At 44.3% G+C, this 20,340-nt stretch overlaps 1 protein-coding gene across 13 annotated transcripts in view; it reads left to right on the top strand.

Annotated features, from left to right (window-relative positions):
- msi2b (musashi RNA-binding protein 2b) overlaps nucleotides 1-20,340 on the top strand; it is a 650,971-nt gene that overhangs the window by 191,760 nt on the left and 438,871 nt on the right. For all 13 annotated transcript variants that reach the window (XM_063031626.1, XM_063031623.1, XM_063031621.1 and 10 more), the window contains exon 6: nucleotides 2,074-2,166. In XM_063031626.1, the coding sequence (XP_062887696.1) occupies nucleotides 2,074-2,166 (93 nt within the window). The remainder of the gene's footprint in view (nucleotides 1-2,073; nucleotides 2,167-20,340) is intronic.

Raw genomic sequence — 20,340 nt, 5'->3', positions numbered from 1 at the left:
GGTTGGTAGGACAGATATGGAGAAGGTGAGAAAGGGAAATTATATTGCACTTTCTGTGCCTTGAGAATGTTCAAAGAAGTTGTCTTTGAGGCTACATTGACACACAAGATGGTGTGGCACAGTCTAAACAGAGTAGGAAGTGTAGGCAGAAGATCCTGTTTCCTGACCTTCCTATTAGATGTATAGAACTCTGTACAAGTGTAACCACTACTGTTGCTTTGGGTGCCGGGATGGAGTGAAGATCTGTCCCTGGGGCATTCAGTATCTCTTTTGAGTGTGTGTTGGTCCATCATGATCTCTCTGTTCTACCTCACCTGCCACTGCTCCTTATCTGTGTCTGTTGAGTTGTTTGTGAACACGCTTTAATGGTGTTTGCTGTTGGCTCCTGATACGTGGGTATTGTTGTCTTGGAAGGCATCGAGTAAACTTGTCAGATTCAGTCATGCAAAGACATGTTCTTCTCCTGCCTGGCAAGGTGGCCTCTAAAGCATGCCAGCAACTCCAGCCTGGTACTGCACTTCGCCAAGCGACAGCTTCCTCCTCCCGACTTAATTCTTTCCATCAGCAATGTAAGGATGGGGTAAAATTAGCAGTCAAAAGGATAGAGCTTTTGTTCCTCCAGAGAAGGGGTTCCTAACCTGGCGTCCGTGGACCCCTTGGTTAGTGGTATAAAAAAGGTTGGGAACCCCTGTTTCAGAGAGTGTGAAGGAACCTTGTAGCGCTGAAGGACAGTATTCAGTATATGGTGCACATGACAGGATATTAAATGTGGTATACAGATATTCTAGAACTGTATTACCTTTTCCATCTATCTCACTTCATTTCCTCCAGATTTTAACTTCATTTTCTCCTCTCCACCCACCCACCCATTTCCTCCACATTCCCCCTCACCTGGCTTCACCTCTCACCTACCAGTTGTACTCTGTCCACAGCCCCCCCCCCCACCTTAATCTGGCTCCTTCCACCTTCCTTCCCAGTCCTGATGCAAGTTCACAGCCTGAAATATTGACTCTTTTTTACCCCTCCATAGACGCTGTCTGAATTTCTGAGTTCCTCCAGCATTTTGTTTGTGTCAACTGGATTTCCACCCATCTGCACAATCTCTTGCCTTTGTAGCTCTATAATTCAGTCATTATTTTGTTGTCCAACCTTCCCACCCTCACTTTGGCTCCTTCTTGCTCCACTGTCCTCTCTTCATGACGGTGCTGCTGTGTGTTTCTCAATGAGTGTTTGCATTTATCATCTCCTCCTGGGTCCCCTCCAGCCCTCTACCCTTCCCACCCACCTGGCTTCACCTATCGCTTTCCAGCTATCCTCCTCCCCCCCCCCCCCCCTTAGCTTCTTATTCTGGCTTCTGCCTCCTTCCTTTCTGGTCCTGAAGAAGGGTCTCAGCCTGAAGATTTGACTGTTTATTCATTTCCATAGATGTTGCCTGCTGAGTTTCTCCAGCATTTTGTGCGTGTTGCTTTGGGTGAGACTAGAACTAGAGGTCATAGGTTAAGGGTGAAAGATGAAGCGTTCAAGGGGAACATGAGGGAGAACTTTACTCAGAGGATGGTGTGAATGAGCTGTCAGCAGAAGTGGTCAATGCGTGTTTATTTAAAAGGAATTTGGATAAATGGATGGGAGGGATATGGAGGGCTATGGTCCGGGTGCAGGTCGATGGAACTAGGCAGATTAATAACTTTGGCATGGACTAGATAGGGCAGAAGGCCTGTTTCTGTGTCTGTGCTTTCTATGATTCTGTAGTTGGGGTTCCCAACCTGGCGTCCATGCCCGCCTCAGATAATGGTCAGGCTCCATGGCATAAAGAAGGCTGGGGACCCCTACTCCATAAATATCACTCCTGTTCTGGAATTTATCCTACAGTCTTTTCAGTCTGAAAATTTAAAGTACCTTTTATTTCATTCTCTTTCTGAATATTTTCTAATTTAAGAGAGCTAATTTGACTGAGCTCGAACAATGGAGTGTCTGTTCATCATGACATGTTCCTTGGATGGGTTATATCTGGGGTAATCAAACTGCTCTTCAGTAAATTATAAAAATTAAACCTTTTTTTTGGTCTTTTCCCAGATGGTCACACGAACAAAGAAAATATTTGTAGGCGGATTATCTGCGAACACAGTAGTGGATGACGTAAAGCAGTACTTTGAGCAGTTTGGCAAGGTAAGAGTGATTTAAGAGAGTGGAAAGTGCAGAATTGAAACAGCAATGTAAATGACGAAGAATGACGAAGTTTGTTGTTTCAGGAGTTGGCACTTGTTCTCTGTCTGTACTGTGCTCGAGTATGTGATTCCCAGCTGCTGGAATTCCCAAAATCCCAAATTTTATCTTAGGAGAAGTCTGTCATTCAATGCGTTAAGCCAGGGGTTCCCAACCTGGGGTCCATGGAGTAAAAAAGGTTGGGAACCCCTGCATTAAGCGGGTGTATGGTGGCCAAGTGGTTAAGGCATTGGACTAGTGACCTGAAGCTCGTGAGTTCGAACCCCAGCCGAGGCAACGTGTTGTGTCCTTGAGCAAGGCACTTAACCACACATTGCTCTGCGACAACACTGGTGCCAAGCTTTATGGGTCCTAATGCCCTTCCCTTGGACAACATTGGTGTCGTGGAGAGGGGAGACTTGCAGCATGGGCAACTGCTGGTCTTCCATACAACCTTGCCCAGGCCTGCGCTCTGGAGAGTGAAGACTTTCCAGGCGCAGATCCATGGTCTCGCAAGACTAACGGATGCCTTTAGGTGTATGGGTGAGAGCTGCCATATCTCCAACCACCTGTCTTAGCTCAGTATCATATTTGGTTCCACCCAGGGCTCCTGTAGCTCCTTCCTGATTGCAGCAGTGAGAAGAGATCATGATCCCAGCATCCAGGTCATGCTCTCTTCTTACTGCTACCATCGGCAAGGAGGTGCAGAAGCCTTAGGTCCCACACCACCAGGTTCAGGAGCAGTTATTATTACCCTTGAGCCTTGAGCCTTGAGGCTCCTGAACCAGCGTGGATAACTTCACTCACCTAAACGATGAACTGATTCCACAGCCTACAAACTCACAGTTAAGGACTCTACAACTCATGCTCTCAATCTAATTAATTAATTAATTGATTTTTGCATTTGCATAGTTTGTTTTCTTTTGCACCTTAGGTTGTTTGTCCATCTTTGTGTGTTGTTTTCATTGGTTCTGTTGTGTTTCTTTGTATCTACTGTGAATGGCCGAAAGGGAACAAATCTCAGGGTGGTGTGTAGTGACATATATGTACTTTGATAATAAATTTACTTTCAACTTTGAATGCTAATTGGTGCCATACCTAGCAGAGAACAATGGCTTTTCACCTTGAAGCTTATTAAATTGAGCAATTAATTTCATTTTGTGGGATTGGTCAGGCCTTGATAATCACCTTGAGGGATGAGGTCAGTGGTAATTTATTAACAAGGGAGTATTGAAACATGTTGGAGGCTTGGCTTTAGGAACACTGTAATAATGGGCAGGGTGTCTCCTGTCACATGACCTGGTTTTCTTGTAAAGTACGAACACCCCCACCTCCCCACTCTTTAGCGAAGATTGCAATATTTTCTCCTGACATGGATGATGGTTTCAAACTAGAACCACTGACAACTGGTAACTGTTCAGAGTGAGACTTAAAGTGGCTGCTCAGAGACTGTGAGCTAGTGTTAGAAGTCTTTGTTTGTTCAACTATGACCAATTCTCTGTCTTTTCATTGGAGAACGTGGTTATTTCACTTGCAGAACAGGTTCTCAACACCCTTTGGTACAGGAATGGTGAACCTATGGCATGCACAAAAATAGAGCAAGCAGTGGTGCCCCTCAATTCTATCATCTCTACATAATAAAAAGATACATAATGATTATATTTATTGCCAAACGAAGTCATGAATGATTTTTTTACAATCCTAGAGCAGTGGGATGTTTTCACAAGAAATGTCTCATGCCAGTTTAGTACCAACTAGTGGTTGCGAGAACACGTGACATTTGAATACCTTGCAGACCTGGTGGACATATCAGTATTTGGATAGTCAACGGTGACTATAGCTATACTACTAAGAAATTATGTTATTTTCAACTGTCTCTTTAAAAGATTACTAATTTTTGAACAAGTTTTCTAAAATGCTTCGTATATTTGAGTCTTGTCTGTGTTATACTTTTATTAACAGTAAAACAATGAATACACATAAATAAGAACAGGACTCATCCTTTTTCCTTTTAAAAAGTCCATAATTATTGTTAGCATTTCATTAATCAATAATGAACTCTGCTCAAAATTAGTATAGCATTCAAAGTTCAAAGTAAATTTATTATCAAAGTAAATACAGTGTTTGCCACTAATACAACCCTGAGATTCATTTTCTTGTAGGCATACTCAAGAGCATATTTTAAGATCATCAATTTGGACAAATGCTTGCAAACCTCTGCCCAGCATCTCAATCACTGCATCATCATCCTCGTGTTGTTTCAAGTTCAAGTTCTAGATTATTATCACTGAGCATACATGTGAATACATCTAAATGAAACATTGTTCCTCTGTGGCCAACGTAAAAAACACAGTACATACAGTCACACACAGCACGTACAATTACGATCCAGCACATACAGTCACAAAATAATATGAGCACAAGACCCTGAGTGGCCTGGCCTGAAGCTTGACAGGTTGACATAAAATGAGAGTTGCAAGTTTATTTACAATCATATTATGTCACTGTTATAATGTTGTGAAATTTACTGTTTTGCGGCAACCTTCTACCTTTTGCCCAAACTTTCAACCGTTACTACCAAGGACAAGGGTTTCAGGTGCGTGGGACCACCGTCCGCAAATTCCCATTCCTTGATTGTTGCTAGCTTTGGCACACCACCACCTTCTCATGGGCAGCTACAGATGGACAATAAATGCCCATCTTGGAGACCGTTCACATCCAGAAGCTGAAACAGACCAGTCTTATAAATCTGGTGACTGCAAGAGTATGGCAGAGGCTAGGTACTCTGTAGCAAGCGGCACAACCTGAGACCTTCACAACTTACTGACCTTCTGCTTTCATCAGGAAAACACTAGAATACTTCCCACTTCCCTAAAAGATGCAGCTGCAAGGTGCATGTTTTTGAAAACAGAATAATGGTTTTGGCACTTTTATAATAAAACAAGTAGTCATAAATTTGTGAAACAGCAGCAGTAAAAGATGAGAAATGACCACTGCAGGAACGTTGACCCAAGTTTAATGAACAAAGGCAGGGTCATGAGTTTAAGATCCAGAGTTTTTGTGATATAAGTTATTGGTGGAATGTGGAATTAACTGGCTTCTCCTGGATTCTGAGGGTCACAGCAGGAAGCAGTGTTGTCCAGATCTAGATGGTGTCTCACTTGAAGTCTTCACTAATTAGGGATTCATTTGGAAGTGTTAAGTGATCATAGGCCTTAGCTGCTTCCTCATTGGGACATATTGCAACCTCCCTTTAGAGGCATCCTAAGTGTTCAAAAGTTTGACTTGCCGTTGGATTGCCCTTAACAGGGTATTTCTTAGGAAAACAAAATGTCAGCAGGCATTGCAGTAGAGTCATAATAAATGGACAACTTTCTGGCGTGGACATGCAGAGGTTGAAAATGTGGGTTGAATATTTTATTCCCTAGTACCCCAGAGTGAGCTCAATGGGATATCAAAGTTCAAAGTAAATTTATTAACAAAGTACATTATGTCCCCATATACAACCCTGAGATATGTTTTCTTGTGGGCATTCCTAGTAGAACAGAGAAATATGATAGAAAAAATACACTCAAATATTGACAAACAACCAATGTACAAAAGAAGACAAACTGCACAAATAGAAAAATAAAACTAATAATAAGTAAATAAATAATATTGAGAATATGAGTTGTAGAGTCCTTGAAATTGGGTCTGTAAGTTGTGGAATCAGCTCCGTAGGTTAGGAATATGAATTGAGTTTGAACTTGCTGTTGATTCAGGAGCGCATCCTTGACTGTTGACTTAATGCGATTAACGATCTTTCAGAATAAATCCATATGTTGAGTTTATTTGCATAGTTGCTTCACTGGGTAATCCTGATTTAGTCTACATGTAGTGCTGTAGAATTTGAATGGGATATTTTTGTTGCTAAAGATGTTTGATATGAAAGTATTGGTTTCGTTGCTGTGGTTAGCAGCTGCATAGTACATGGGGTCAGACTAGAACAAAATGCATTTTTAGTTCTTCTGGTGAAGTGGCTTCCTCCCTGTAAATCAGCTTGCGTCTGGGCTTGATTGCCACATCACGGGGGCATCCAGTCACCTGCCATTATTACAGTCATCCTAAATACACTCAGTGGCTGCTTTATTAGGTACACCTGTACACCTGCTCATAAATGCAAATATCTAATCAGCCAATCGTGGCAGCAGCTCAGTGTATTAACGTATGCAGACATGGTCAAGAGGTTCATTTGTTGTTCAGACTAAAGATCAGTATGGGAAAGAAATGTGATGTAAGTGACTTTGTTGGTGCCAGATGGGTTGGTTTGAGTATCTCAGAAACTGCTGATCTCCTGGGATTTTCACACACAATGGTCTCTAGAGTTTACAGAGAATGGTGAGGAAAAAAAGAAAAAAAACAGTGAGCTCCAGTCCTGTGGGCGACAGTGCCTTGTTAATGAGAGAGGTCAGAGAAGAATGGCCAGACTGGAGTAATCTGACAGGAAGGTGACAATAACTCAAGTAACCATGCGATACAACAGTGGTGTGCTGAAGAGCATCTCTGAATGTGTAACACTTTGAACCTTGAAGTGGATGGGCTGCACACAGCAGCAGAAGACCATGAACGTATACTCAATGGCCACTTTATTACGTTCCTCCTGTACCTAATAAAGTGACCACCTAGTGTGTTTGTGCACCTATAAAATATTACAGGCACTATGTGTCCACATTCTTTCTGCCTCTTGTCACACACCAAGCAACTTCTGTTAGACATGAGCAAGAAACTGAATACGACCCTGATCAGTCCTGATGAAGGGTCTCGGCCTGAAATGTCGATTCTTTATTCCTCTGCATAGATGCTGCCAGACCTGTTGAGTTCCTCCTGCATTTTGTGTTTGTTGCTTTGGATTTCCAACCTCTGCAGAATCTTTTGTGTTTATGAGTAACTGAACAAAAAGCCAGTTTTGCAAAGTTAGACAAACTTAACAATGTGAAGTGACTTCAGGCCCTAAAATGACCTTCTAGCTAACAAATTCAGAGCCCACAGTCAAAATGTACTCAGCGATCACTCAAGGTGCCATAACTCACCTGACTATGGACCAATGGCCAGGAACTGTGATTAATGAGCACATTTGGCTAGTATTAATATGGTGTCCCCTCTCTGTCCCATAAATGTCTGTGATTCATTCATCTTTGTCTTAACTTAGAGGTCACTTCACAGATTTTGCAGTTAATGGGACACAGCAGGAATGGTGAAACACTTGCAAAAAAAAAACTTCTTGGGTCAAGAGCAAAAGGAGTGGTTCTGACTGGCGTCACTTTCAGAGAATTGCATAGCCGTTCCACACTGTATCACTCTGTGAATGCATTTGAGAATGTTGCCAGGATTCAAGAACCTGGATTATAGGGGAGAGGCTGAGAAGGCTGGCACTTTGTTCCTTGGAGTACAGGAAACTGATCGATGGCCTTAAAGAGGTGTATGCACACAGTCTTTTTCCCAGGGAAGGGGAACTAATAACTAGAGTGCAGAGCTTTAAGTTGAGAGTTGAAAGATTTAAAAGGGACTTGAGGGGGCAACTTCTTGACACAGAGGGTGTTGTACGTATTGTGTGAGCTGATCGAGCAGTTATTCCCAACCCTTTCATGCCATGCCCCCCTACCGTTAACCGAGGGGTCCGTGGACCCCAGGTTGGGAACCCCTACACTAGTGGAAGTATTTGAACTTTTAAAAGACATTTGGTTAAGTTCATGTGTGGAAGTAATGCTATATCAACGTCAGTGACCCGGGTGCCATTCTGCTGCTGTCTAAAAAGAGAGTGTATGTACTCCCCATGACTGCATGGGTTTCTTCCGGTGCTTGTAGGTTAATTGGCCGTGTGGGTGTAATTGGGCACCCACAGGCTCGCTCGTTGCTGTGTCTATAAATAAGAATAAATAAAAAGAAACAGCGTTTAAAAAAAGACATTTGGATAAATGGATTATGGATAGAAAATGTTCAGAGGATAAGAGCCAAATGCAGGCAAAGGGGACTGGCGTGGTCATCATTGATAAGATGGGCTGAAGAGCCTGTTTCTGTATGCTGTTTTGCTTTGTGACTCTGTGGTTGTTCTCCATGGACTGTTCCTCATAAAGATTCTTGATGGGAAAACAGTTGTGTTTTCTTCCTTCGTGCTGTCAAATTTCTCCCCTACCTATTTTACTGCCTTGTTCTTCGCATGAACCCATCCAGAGAACCACCACCAATGTGCCTCGAGGTCTACCTGCTTTGTCTTATTTTCTCCCGCAAAGAAAAAAGAAGGCACTCGTAAACACAAGAGATTCTGCAGATGCTGGAAATCCAGAATAACACACACAAAATGCTGGAGGAACTCAGCGGGTCTGTGGAAAGTAATGAAGAGTCAATGTTTCAGACCAAAACCTTTCATCAGGTCATGAGAAGTCACCCATGCCACATAAAGTGTTTTTGATTTAGAGCACAAAGCCCCAAAGTGCTGCCATCCCTCTTAAATGCTGATTGAACAGTGACCATATTTACCAATATAGGTTCTTCCAGCCCTTTGAGCTAAGCTGCCCAGCCATCCCCCCCATTTAACCCTAGTCTAATTACAGGACAATCTACAATAATGAATTAACGGACCAGCCAGAAGAAATCCACACAGTGAATGGGAGAATGCAGGCAGTGGCGGGATTTGAACCTAGGGCTCTGGCAGTATAAAGCATCGTGCTAACCACTACGCTACCGTGCCGTCCCGTTTATTTATAATATTTATTAATCTCCTTAAGAAGCCACAATTGTACCTTGGTTGCAGAATGACACAGAGCACTGTATGTGTAGCAGTCTGATTCTTGTAAAACTGCAACACGAGGCTCAAGGCAGAGCTGTGGTTTTATTGGGAGAACGCTGATCTGTTTATAAAGTGATGAAATGTATCACATAGCGCCTCCTAAAAAGTTCTTGGAGGATTCTAGTAACGATTTGACTTCCTACTTTGGCATTCCCATGGAAGAACAGAAACTGTTAAAACATTGAGCTGCTGTACTGTCCACTTAGTCTGGCCCTCCAGAACATTGGTTACAAGCTTGTTTAATGGCTCGCTGGGTCATTCAAAGGTTCAGTTTTTTAACTTATTGTCAAAGTATGCAATGTACAATACAACTCTGATAATTGTCTTCTCCAGATAGCCATGAAATACAGGAAGACCAATGGAGTTGATGAAAGAAAAGTTATCCACTCCTCCCCCCCCACCCCCGGCGTGAAAAGGAAAGAAACAAAACACGCAGACTCCAGAATCCCCTACCCCCTCACTCACAGTGTGTTAATAACAATGAAAGGTCTCTCTTGTGAGGAACTGAGTAAAACAGTTGGTTTCAACATTTGTTGGGTACACAAAGCATTGTCTGGCTAACTAATATTGTAGGAAGAACTCATGAGACTGCAGGTGCTGGAATCTGAGCAATAAATAATCTGCTGGAAGAACCGGGCAGGTCAAACATTATCCATGAGCAGAAAGAAATTGTCAATGTCTCAGGTGAAAGTCCTGGTTCAGGACTCCGCTCCACGTAGCGCCCCATCCACGCACTTCCTGCTTCTATCTTTGCAATAGGGATCTGGGAATACAGATCCATAATTCCTTGAAAGTAATATCACAGATAAGTAGGGTCAAAAAGAGAGGTTTTGGCAAATTGGCCTTCATAAATGTAAGTATTGAGTACAGGATGTTGGGATGTTATGTTGAAGTTGCATAAGACGTTGGTGAGGCCTCATTTGGAGTACTGTGTACAGTTCTGGTCACCTACCGACAGGAAAGATACCAATAAGATTGAAAGAGTACAGAGATCAGCAATGGGGAAACGAGGGTTGAGGATGAGGAATTTCTGGATCAGGGGCTTGATGTTTAGGGACTTCAGATCAGGGGCTTGACGTACAGGAAAAGGCCTTTGAATTGACCAGCGTTGGGATGCCGAGCAAATGGGATGTGTTGTAGCTGAAGGCAGATTGTTAGAGATGGAGACCCTGCCAGGACGATACTGGAACAGTGAAGTATGAAGATTGTTCTGGCTCATGCTACTTTCTGCCCCGACAAAACTCTGTGCTTTCAAGCTGAGAGGAAGGAAGCAAGAGGAATTCCCTCCCATACTGAGTATAAAGTACAAAAGGAAATGTTCCCATTATCAACAAAATTAAAGGATTAAGTGCTAACCCAGCCCTCAGGTAATGCAGTGTACAGAGTCTCATTAATGAGGGTCTTCGCCCTTCTGTGACTCACTTCCTCAATCAGCACTTCAACCACCGTTCAGTTGATGGGTTTCTCATTGATGGTCACTTGTTTGAGACTGGCCGTGGTTGATCTGGAGATATTCCCACTGCAAGTGATTCGTTCTGTTCCTGCTATCCTTGTGAAACTACCTTTTACTCAGACCTTCTGTCTTTTCTAGCATGGTTTAATGGGCTGAATGGCTCGCCCTCAGTGCTTTAAGTTTCCACTTTCTGCCTTTATCAGGGAACTCAAAGGAGTAGATTCTGCCTCTTGACTGGGAAGAAGGAACAGGAGCCTTAGGTCCCACACCACCAGGTACGGGAACAGTTTTTATCCTTCAACCACAGCGCCTGATGACCCTTTGATTTTAGTCTTTGAGGCTAAAGTGAGAGCGTTCTTCAGGAGGGCGAAGTCATGGAAAGCATCTGTCGCAGACAGGATGCCTGGACGAGTACTGAAGATCTGTGCTATTCAACTAGCTGGAGTGTTCACTGATAGCTTTAACCTCTCGCGTTAGCAGTCTGAGGTACCTACCTGCTTCAAGGAGGCTTCAGTTGTAACAGTGCCCAAGAAGAACATGGTAACCTGCTTCAATGACAGTTGTCCATTAGCACTTGCATCCACTGTGATGAAGCACATCAACTCCTGCCTGAGGAGCGACTTGGATCCATTCCAAAATGTCTACCAGCACAACAGGGCAACAGCAGATGCCATTTCATTGGCTCTTCACTCAAGTCTGGAACATCCAGACAGTGAAGATGCATACATCAGGATGCTCTTCATTGACTACAGCTCTGCATTCATCACTATCATCCCCTGGAAACTAATCAATAAAGTTGGCCTCAATGCCTCCTTGTGCAACTGGATCCTTGATTTCCTCACTTGCAGACCCCAGTCGGTTCAGATTGGCAACAACATCTCCTCTACAATCTCCATCAGCACAGGTGCACCACAAGGCTGTGCGTTCCACAGGGGACTGTCTTGTCTCCCTTTCTCTTCACCATTTACACCTTGGACTTCAACTACTGCACAGAGTCTTGTCATCTTCAGAAGTTTTCTGATGACTCTGCCATAGTTGGATGCATCAGCAAGGGAGATGAGGCAGAGTACAGGGCTACGGTAGGAAACTTTGTCACATGGCGTGAGCAGAATTATCTGCAGCTTAATGTGAAAAAGACTAAGGAGCTGGTGGTAGACCTGAGGAGAGCTAAGGCACCGGTGACCCCTGTTTCCTTCCAGGGGGTCAGTGTGGACATGGTGGAGGATTACAAATACCTGGGGATACGAATTGACAATAAACTGGACTGGTCAAAGAACACTGAGGCTGTCTACAAGAAGGGACAGAGCCGTCTCTATTTCCTGAGGAGACTGAGGTCCTTTAACATCTGCCGGATGATGCTGAGGATGTTCTACGAGTCTGTGGTGGCCAGTGCGGAGATGTTTGCTGTTGTGTGCTGGGGCAGCAGGCTGAGGGTAGCAGACACCAACAGAATCAACAAACTCATTCGTAAGGCCAGTGATGTTGTGGGGATGGAACTGGACTCTCTGACGGTGGTGTCTGAAAAGAGGATGCTGTCCAAGTTGCATGCCATCTTGGACAATATCTCCCATCCACTACATAATGTACTGGTTGGGCACAGGAGTGCATTCAGCCAGAGACTCATTCCACCGAGATGCAACACAGAGCGTCATAGGAAGTCATTCCTGCCTATGGCCATCAAACTTCACAACTCCTCCCTTGGAGGGTCAGACACCCTGAGCCAATAGGCTGGTCCTGGACTTACTTCCTGGCATAATTTACATATCACTATTTAACTATTTATGGTTTTATTACTATTTAATTATTTATGGTGCAACTGTAACGAAAACCAATTTCCCCCAGGATCAATAAAGTATGACTATGACTATGGCTTAACCCCGCTCTGTTTGCTTTGTACTTATGATTACGAGGTTAAGCAAATCTCCAATGCCATACTTAAGTTTGCTGATGCAACCGTTGTTGTGGGCCGAATCAAAGTTGGTGATGAATCAGCATATAGGAAGGAGACTGAAAATCTTACTGAGTGGTGCCACAACCACAACTCAATGTCAGCAAAACTAAAGAGCTGATTAATGACTACAGGAGGAGGAAACTGGTGGTCCACGAGCCAGTCCTCACCAGGGGATCAGAGGTGGAGAGGGTCAGCAACTTGAAATTCCTTGGTGTTGTCATTTAAGAGGATCTGGCCTGCATCCAGCATGTAAATGCCATTACAAAGAAGGCACAGCAGTGCCTCTACTTCCTTAGAAGTTTACAAAGGTCTAAAACTTTGACAAACAGCCACAGATGTGTGGTGGAGAGAATACTGACAAGTTGCATCACAGCCTCGTATGGAACAGCAATGCCCTTGAACGGAACATCCTAGAAACAGTAGTGGATACGGCCCAGTCCATCATGGGTAAAGCCCTCCCCAACACTGAGCACATCTACAAGGAGCACTGTTGCAAGAAAGCAGCATCTGTCACTAAGGACCCCCACCAGCCAAGCCTTGCTGTCTTCTCACTGCTACCAGGGACAGGAGCCTCGAGTGCCACCCCACTAGGTTTGGGAAAATTATTACCCCTCAACCATTAGGCTCTTCAACCAGAGGGGATAACTTAATTCATCCCAACGCTGACCTGATTTCATAAACTTATGACTCACTTATAAGGACTCTACAACTTGTGTTCTTGATATTTCTTATTTATTTATTCTCTTTTTTTGTATTTGCACAGTTGTCTTTTGTACTTTGGTTATTTGTCTGTCTTTGTCATGTGTGATTTTTCTTTTATTCTCTTGTGTTTCTATGTATCTACTATAAATACCCGCTAGTTTAGTGTTGTAACATTGAACATAGAACCTTACAGCACAGAACAGGCCCTTCGGCCCCCAGTGTTGGCACAATATACACTTCTTCCGTGTGAATGTGCTGCTTAATTATGATGTAGTTGGCCATGTGGCCTATTGGATGCCTGTTGTCATTCTCCATCTAACAAAAGTACATAAAATCAGTATCATACAGGAACAGACCCTTTAGCTGACAATATCTCTGCTGCACACAATGCCTTTTGACCTACAAGGTCAATCTAACCCTTCCCTCCCACATAGCCCTCCATTTTTCTATCATCCATGTGTCTACCTAAGAGTCTCTTAAATGTCCCTAATTGCTTTCACCAACCTTTATCGTAACACGTTCCACTCACCTGCCAATTTGTGTTAACAGCCGACACAACATTAGATAGTGCTGGGGGGCAGCTTGCACACATTCCAATGCCAACGTAATGTGCGTACCAACACAAGCAACATCAACAACAACAAAGCCACACTTGGAATATTGTGAGTAGTTTTGGACCCCTTATCTAGGAAAGGGTATGTTGGCATTGGTGAGGATCCAGAGAAGGTCCATGAGAATGATCCCGGGATTATGAGGAGTGTTTGATGGCTCTGGGCCTGTAATCACTGGAGTTTAGAAGAATGTGGGCATGGGGAAACCTCGTGGAAATCTACTGAATATATAAAAGCCCAGGTAGAATGGATTTGGAGAGGGTGTTCAAAATAGTCTAGGATCAGATAGTACAGCCTCAGAACAGGACTTCCCTTCAGACTAAAGTTGAGGAGGAATTTCTTTAGCCAGAGGGTGGTGAATCTGTGGAATTCATTACCACAGATGGCTGTGGAGGCCAAGTATATTTGAACCGGAGGTTGATAGATTTTTGATTGGTCAGAGGTGTCAAGGTTACAGGGAGAAGGCAGGAGAATTGGGATGGTTCAAGTAGCCAAATTCTGTTATGGTCTTGCACCCTTCATTAATCGTCACTGGAACTGATTCCCTTGTGTTTGCAACCAAAGTATTGCCACCCTGGCATTCCGGTGGATCTTGGCTGGAAGTGAATCAGCTGTGGCTGCTGGAGGTATAAACATGACAGGGTTTGCAGAGCTACTGAGGTCTGGAAGCAAAGGAGGGTTTTTAAATATAATGCCAAAAATTATTTACTGAGATGAGACCTACATTTTGCTAGATTCCACCCACGACAGCATTTGCACTTGGGCAGCTTATGTTGAAATGTTGGTCACATCCTGGCAATGAATAGGGTCTTTGGGCTTTTGTTAATGAAATCTTGTTGTCAGCAAAGGAGGGATTATCTGTAAAGGAATCTATCTCTCTCTCTCTCTCTCTCTCTCTCTCTCTCTCACCCCCCCTCCTCCTCCCCCCCCCCCCCCCGGCTCTCCCTCCCTCCCCCCCCCTCTCTCTCTGTCACTATCCTCTTCCTCCCCTTTCTCTTTTCCTCTCTCCGTCTTTCTCTTTCTCAGTCTCTCTCGCTCTGTTTCTCTCATTTCCCCTCTCTCTCATTCTCTCCTCTTTCCCCTCTCATTATCTGTCTCTCTCTCTCCTCCCCCCTTTCTTTTTCACTCTCATTCCTCTCCCCCCCCCCACTCTCTTTCCTACCGGTCTCTTATTTCAAAAAAGTGAAGCTGTTAAAAAAAGCTCTGTTTGTCTCTCTTCCCTTCTAACAGCCTCGTCCACCCCACTGTCAGTCTCTTTCCTACTGCCCTGCAGGCTGCTGTTTGTGTGAGGAAATGTTTTCTGATGTTAGCCCCCTTCCTTTGGTTTTCACATTGTACAAGTGCCCTTTGGCACTGAGGCTTAATTTAAAATTGATCTCCCCATAGGGATATGTAGTCCAGAACCCCAAGCATAGGTGTTTATAGAGGTTTAAGTAAAAAATTGAGTCACTGTTGGAATTCTTCTGACCATTCTCTGCAGTGAGATTATAAATGAGTTAGAGAAACCTGTCTCCACCACTACTTCATGTCAAAATGTTACAGGTACTTTCTTGGAATGTATTACTGAAGTGCCAGAGACGGAAGGCCCTGCCAACCGAAAATGATTGATCAGGTTTGCAAAATGTCTGTTATATAGAAGGGCATTTAGTAATTGTGGCTCCTTGGTATAGTATTTCAGTTTGGCCCCTGGCCTGGGAAGGTAACAAGATTATGCTTTGCCTTTGTTTGTCATACTGGTGGCTACAGGCTCACAATGATCTTTTGTACATCCTGGTGAGGGATGAGGTGACTTGAGAATTTTGCTAACCAGTGCTCACCATAGGCTTTGAGCTCCCTGACTTCCTTGGCATTGGGAAGTGAAAGTTACTGGACTGTGGAACATGTAAAAGATAAAAATCTCCACCCTGACAAGTACATCGTGGGAGCTAGGTGCCTCCTCCAAATGATGTTTCGTTCTCTCAATCTCTCCCTCACCCTCCCCTTTCTCATTCTCTCTCTCTCCCCCTCACTCTCTCCCTCCTGCCAATCCCTCTCTCTCTCCCCCTCTTCCTCCCACCCTCCTCCTCTCTCTCCCTACCTCACTCCCTCTCTCTTACTCACTGCTTCTCTCTCTCTCTCTCTCTCACGCACGCGCGCGCGCGCGCGCACACACACACACACACACACACACATACACACACACACTTATTCTAAGAGGTGAGGTGATGAACCCAAGAGACAGGATTGATGAGTTCATGAAACATGGAAACAGGCCTTTCACCCTGACTGGACCTGCTGAATAAGATGCTCATCCAGACTAGTCCCACTTGCCAGTGTTTTACATTCTAAATCTTTTCCATCTGTATACCTGTCTAACTCTCTTTTCCTATCCGTATACCTGTCTCTTCCAGTCTGTATACCTGTCCAGCTCTCTATTCCCGTCTGTATACCTGTCCAACTCTGTTTTCCTATCCATACACCTGTCCGGCTCTCTTTTCCTATCCGTATACCTGTCCAACTCTCTTTTCCCATCCGTATACCTGTCCAACTCTCTTTTCCCATCTGTATACCTGTCCAACTCTCTTTTCCTATCCACACACCTGTCCAACTCTCTTTTCCCATCTGTATACCTGTCCAACTCTCTTTTCCCATCTGTATACCTGTCCAACTCTCTTTTCCTATCTCTATACCTGTCCAACCCTCTTTTCCCATCCGTATACCTGTCCAACTCTCTTTTCCCATCTGTATACCTGTCCAACTCTCTTTTCCCATCTGTATACCTGTCCAACTCTCTTTTCCTATCTGTATATCTGTCCAATTCTCTTTTTCTATCCATATACCTGTCCAGCTCTCTTTTCCTGTCCAACTCTCTTTAAAAGTTGTTATAGTACCTGCTTCAGCAACCTCCTCTAGTAGTTCATTCCACATGTATGTGACACCTTCTGTGTTTTAAAAAGAATGCTCTTCAAGTTCCTATTAATCTTTCTGGTGTCATCTTAAACCCATGTTCTCTACCTCTTGATTCCTAAAGCTGGGTAAAAGACTGAGTGTAATATGATATTCTGCATTCTATAGTTGTTTCCCCTCGTACTACCGCAGTACACCGTTGTGATGAAACGGATGCCACGCAGAACGAAGTTTCTCACTGTACTTTGGTACATGTGACAATAATAAACCAATTTACTGATTTCCAGAATTGCCACGTTATTTATCTATCTATTTGCACTGTTTTATCTTTTGCACACTGGCTGTCTGTCTTTGTGTGTAGTTTTTCATTGATTCTGTTGTATGTTCTACTGTGAATGCATGCAAGAAAATGAATCTCCCTGCAGTAAATGGTGACATATACCTGCTTTGATAATAAATTTACTTTGAACTTTGAAACCTCAGTGCTTAGCATGAACAATAAAGGTGGATGTTGAGTTTCTCACTGTGCTTCGCTCGGGCTTGCTTAATGCCGACAGTGTTGAGAAATAATAGGGCTACTGCTTTGCCATTTCTTTCGCGTTTTGTTGGAGCTTATGGAAAGCTGAAATACTGCTGATGCCAGTAAACAATATCGTGGAGATTGCTGAGAGTACTCAGCAGGTTAGGCAGCCTGTGCAGAGATGGATGTTTTGAGTCCACAAGCTTCTGTATGGAGACGGTACAGAGAAGGTTTATGAGAATTATCCCAGAAATTAAAGGATTAATGTATGAGGAGCATTTGATGCCTCTGTGCGTGTACTCGCTGGAGTTTAGAATAATAGGGATGGGGGTCAATCTCATTGAAACCTATTGAATATTGAAAGGCCTGGATAGAGTGGATTTGGAAAGGATGTTTACTGCAGTGGGGGAGTCTAGGAGCAGGGGGCACAGCATCAGAATAGAGGGACGTCTCTTTAGAACAGAGATGAGAAGGAATTTCTTCAGCCAGAGGGTGGTGAATCTGCGGGAATTCATTGCCACAGACAGCTGTGGAGGCCAAGTCACTGGGTATATTAAAGCAGAGTTTCAGAGTTGTTGATTAGTAAGGACGTCAAAGGTTATGAGGAGAGGGCAGGAGAATGGGTTTGAAAGGGGTAATAAATCTGCCATGATAGAATGGTGGAGCAGATTCAATGGGCTGAATGGCCTAATCTTGCTCCTGTGTCTGATGTATTCCTTCAAAGTAACAAGGTAGTTGGCTCTCAGAAGAAATGTAACTGAAGAGCTATAAGATGTGTTACAGTGTGACATGGTGACGAATAAATTGTTGCATATTTTTATTTCTAGCTAGAGATGTTGTTAAATGCCCAGTGTTAAAAGTAGCGAAAGTTTGCAAATGTGTCTACTTTGAGGTAACCCCTAACAGAAGCATGCAGAGATAAGAGGTTGGAAATGCAGAGTTGTTAAACATCGACTGAAGCAGGAACCAAACCTTCTTTGAAATGCTGTGATGGAGACCAAGTCTCTCTCTTGCAACTCCTCAGCCACGGTTGAACGGAATAATTAGTTTCGAAGGCCTCTCCTTACTCAGCGGTTTAGCTTAATCAGCTTTGTCTGTGCTCAACAAAGTGAGCTTATTCTGCTAAGCTGCAATAACTCCTGTCTCTTTGTTGTTTTTCTGCAATTCATTTTCTCTCATATTTTGAGCTAGTTTTTCTTTGACTGTACAAGTCATTTCCAATCCAGTGGCTCACCACAATAGCTCCTTTATAAAGCAGCTGCACTAGTTCCCATGCCTCTTGTCTCCACTGCTCTCTTCCCTACTATCATACTCTCACATTTTCTTCCGCTTCCCCCTTAACCTTTCACTCTGCCTCTCTCTTTCTGTCCCTCCCTCTCTCTCTCTCTTTTTCTCTATCAATCTCACTCTGTGCCTGTTTCTCTGTCTCGCCTCATGTATCTCTTTAACTCTCTCTCTCCCTCTGTATCACTCTATGCCTGTTTGCCTCTCCTACTGTCTGTCTTTCTCTCTCTCCATCTTCCTCTCCCCCCCCTCTCCCCCCTCCCCCTCTCCCCCCTCTCCCCCCCTCTCCCCCCTCTCTCCCCCTCTCTCCCCCTCTCCCCCTCTCTCCCCCTCTCTCCCCTCTCTCCCTCTCTCCCCCTCTCTCCCCCTCTCTCCCCCTCTCTCCCCCTCTCTCCCCCCTCTCCCCCCCTCTCCCCTCTCTCCCCCTCTCTCCCCCTCTCTCCCCCTCTCTCCCCCTCTCTCCCCCTCTCCCCCTCTCTCCCCCTCTCTACCCATCTCTCCCCCTCTCTCCCCATCTCTCCCCCTCTCTCCCCCTCTCTCCCCCCTCTCTCCCCCTCTCTCCCCCTCTCTCCCCCTCTCTCCCCTCTCTCCCCCTCTCCCTTCTCTCTCCCCCTCTCTCCTTCTCTCCCTCCCTCCCTCTCTCCCTCCCTCCCCTCTCCCTCTCCCTTCCTTCCTCTGTCTCTCAGTTACTATCTTTCTCTCTCCCAAATTCTGTCTCTCTATATCTTTCTCTACTTATCCATCGATTTATTTCTCTCTTCCTCCCCACAACCCAAGTCTCTGTTTGCCAGATCTGTAGGAATCATCATCAATGTTGATACACTCTTTTTGCCTGCCCTCTGAGTGACACAACTGTCTAGGAATTCACTTCCTTGCCGGTCTGAGTTAGTTGGTGAGCCGTGTGTTATGAGATATTGGGCACACAGATTTGGGCCTGTTAAAATCTGCTCAGATTGGAGTGAGATCCAAGGATTTTCTCCTTGCTCGCTGGTTTGTGCCCCGCAATGTTGGCTACATTTCTGAGGCATCTTTATCCTAGCATATGACTCACCTGTTTTCTTCGAGCCTTTGGTGGAACATCGATCACAAGTAAAAGGAAAGTGGGGAGCACGTAGCCAAACCCCAGCATCAGAGCACTCTTCCTTTTGAGTTGAAAATCCTGTGTAGTTTTCATTACTTACTTAGTTTGGAAACTCTTAATATGATTTCAGCCACCAGAGAGTAATAGAGCACAGAAACCAGCCCTTGTAAGCCTATCTGGTCCATCTGTACTGCTATTGCGCCTAGTCCCATCGACCCCCTCCTGACCCCTCCCATCCATGTCCCTATCCAAACATCTCTGAGACATTGCATTCAAATCCGCATCCACCGCCTCTGCTGGCAGCTCACAGTTCAAAGCCTCACACCACCTTCTGAGTGAAGAAGTTCCACTTTGCATTGCAGTCCTTTCCATCGACTAGATACAGTTCCTAATCCCCAGGGTTTACATACTTTAATATGGGCTAGGAACCTGCTAGCTAAACCTGCAGCAGGCGTGGTAAAGCAGCCACCCTGGGTGGTCATTATTTGGGTGTGCATCGTGGGTTTCTAACCAGCAAAACCACCTCATCGTTCACAAGAAAAATCTGGTGTCATTTTTCAATTTATGAAGTTTAATTAAACTAGAAGTTTAATTCCTTCAGAATCAATTCCATTTATTTATTGGTTATTTAGACGTACCGAACGGTTATAGGCCCTTCTGACCCGTAAGCCTGCGCTACCCAATCATACCTATCTGCCTATCTGACCAATTGACCTAGGAACAGTACAAAGGCATGAAACTTTGCTTAATTAGTCATTGTAAATTGTCCTGTGATTAGGCTAATCTTTACGGGGGGGGGTGGTTTCTGGGTGGTGCAGCTTGTT

Source organism: Mobula hypostoma, chromosome 23 (assembly GCF_963921235.1).
Source record: "Mobula hypostoma chromosome 23, sMobHyp1.1, whole genome shotgun sequence".
Classification (NCBI taxonomy): domain Eukaryota; kingdom Metazoa; phylum Chordata; class Chondrichthyes; order Myliobatiformes; family Myliobatidae; genus Mobula; species Mobula hypostoma.
The sequence above is the reverse complement of the archived record's forward strand: the minus strand, read 5'-3'. Positions and strand labels throughout refer to the sequence as shown.